The following is a 2,117-nucleotide window of genomic DNA, read 5'->3' as shown; positions in this document are numbered from 1 at the left end:
TGGCTCGTTGACATACGAAAAAAGTGAAAATAAGTTAAGATAAATTATGGTAATATTTATTTGATACTATAAACTAGGGTTAGCAATTACCATCATTTCATATTCATGATACACTTCATCTCTATGACTTTGTGACTACTCCCACACATTTTCCACTATACGCAACTACCTAATTCTCTACTATAAATAAGACATCAATTCCCACATTAAATTTCAAGTTTCATTGCAATATTTGTTCCAAGTATTCCGAGCTTCACCAAAAATATTTGAAAACAAAGATTAGAGAAGAATGGCTCTATTTAGTGCGGAACACTTGGCTTTCATATTTGGCCTTCTAGGTAATACTATTAATAAGCTTTCCTGCTTTGTAGCAATGAGATGATTTATTTAACTACATTGATCATTATTTTTCTTGCAAAAATTTGCAGGGAACATTATATCATTCTTAGTATTCTTGGCACCTGTGTAAGAACCTTAATTCCTATCTTTTTCATTGTTAATAAATATAAATGTGTGTGTTAGTTTGTTAATATTAGAATGCACATATCCACAGGCCAACTTTCTACACAATTTGGAAGAGGAAATCATCCGAAGGGTTTCAAGCATTACCATATTCCGTTGCATTTTTCAGTGCTTCCTTGTTGTTATACTACGCTTTCCTTAAAACCGGTGCCTATATGATCGTTACTATAAATGGCATTGGATGCTTCATCGAGACTGTTTACCTATTGATATACATGGTATATGCACCTAAGAAGTCCAAGGTATGTAGCGTACATACCTTAACCAATTTTTTTTTAAAAATTTCTAGTAGCAAGAACATTATTTTGGTATCGTGTTCGTGACAATTACTCATTTACCCCCTCTCAGTTGTTCGTGATGGCATTGATTCTCATATTCAACGTTGGAGGATTAGGGTTGGTGATGACGGTTTCTTTACTAGCTTTCCATGGTGCCAATAGGGTTTCTTTGGTGGGATGGATATGTTGTATTTTAAACCTAGCTGTATTTGCTGCCCCTTTCAGCATCATGGTAACTTATTTTAGTTCTTAATTATTTTTAAAAATCATTTTTACTCGATATGAGAATTTATATATGTTATACCATCGTGTTTTATTGGACAGAGGCGCGTGATCAAGACGAAAAGTGTAGAGTATATGCCATTCACTTTGTCCTTCTTCCTAACCCTTTGTGCTATAATGTGGTTTTTCTATGGATTCTTCATAAATGACTACTATATTGCAGTAAGTATCTAGGGTTGGATAAATTTAACAACATAAACATTATATCTCTACCTTTGTGTTTTATAATCATTCTAATCTTCAATTTCAGTTTCCAAATATTTTGGGATTTTTGTTCGGGATTGCTCAAATGATCTTGTACTTTGTCTACAAAAATGCTAAGACGGATGATACGTTAAACCTCGAGGTCGATCCAAACAAGGATGTCGAGAAGAATTTGAGCCTTGAGGAAGCCAAAGATGTTGAAATGGTGTCTAAATGATTTGAAGATGGAAGAGTCAAGACATTTCTACAACAGCAATCGATCTATACTAAATATTTAGAAATTATCCAGCATGATATTGTTAGTGCACATGCTAAATAAATTCCATTGTCAAGTAGTATCCTTTTAGAATTTTCTCATTGCTATTTCATAGTACTACTTAGGAAAATATTTACTCTATGCAAATTTGGATTGAATATTGGATACTATTAAATACTCCTTCCGTCTCAACTAAGTTGAGTCACTTATTTTTTGCACTCGTTTTGAAAAATCGTAATAAATAGTCTAAGTGGATATATAGTAAAGTGGATATTTTTTACGATTTTTCAAAACAAGTGTAAAAAATAAGTGACTCGACTTAGTTGGGACAGAGGGAGTATTAACTTTCTGAAAACAATAAAGAAAGAACTTAATCATTTAATAAGAAAAAATAAAGTTGATTACTGAGTAATTAAAATTATATGGAAGCTTTCCAGTGTTGGCATCATTTTTGGTGAATGCTATTTGACTGGGTTGTACAAGCGATAAAGTTTTAATTTTGTGAGATTAAATGATATAGAATCGATCGACATTCCGAGGATGATTGTGTACATTTATTTTCTCTAAATTTATTG

General features: G+C 32.3%; 1 protein-coding gene across 1 annotated transcript; it reads left to right on the top strand.

The window, feature by feature from the left end:
- The first annotated feature begins 236 nt into the window (after window positions 1-236).
- Window positions 237-1,712, top strand: LOC121744032 (bidirectional sugar transporter NEC1-like). Its single transcript, XM_042137473.1, has 6 exons — window positions 237-338; window positions 429-465; window positions 554-764; window positions 871-1,032; window positions 1,125-1,244; window positions 1,333-1,712. Exons 1-6 carry the CDS (start codon window positions 290-292, stop codon window positions 1,501-1,503), a joined length of 750 nt encoding a protein of 249 aa, XP_041993407.1. The 5' UTR covers window positions 237-289; the 3' UTR covers window positions 1,504-1,712.
- The last annotated feature ends 405 nt before the right edge of the window (window positions 1,713-2,117 follow it).

Source organism: Salvia splendens, chromosome 8, assembly GCF_004379255.2.
Source record: "Salvia splendens isolate huo1 chromosome 8, SspV2, whole genome shotgun sequence".
Taxonomy (NCBI): domain Eukaryota; kingdom Viridiplantae; phylum Streptophyta; class Magnoliopsida; order Lamiales; family Lamiaceae; genus Salvia; species Salvia splendens.
Note: the sequence above shows the minus strand (reverse complement) of the source record. Positions and strands in the feature narration are given on the sequence as shown.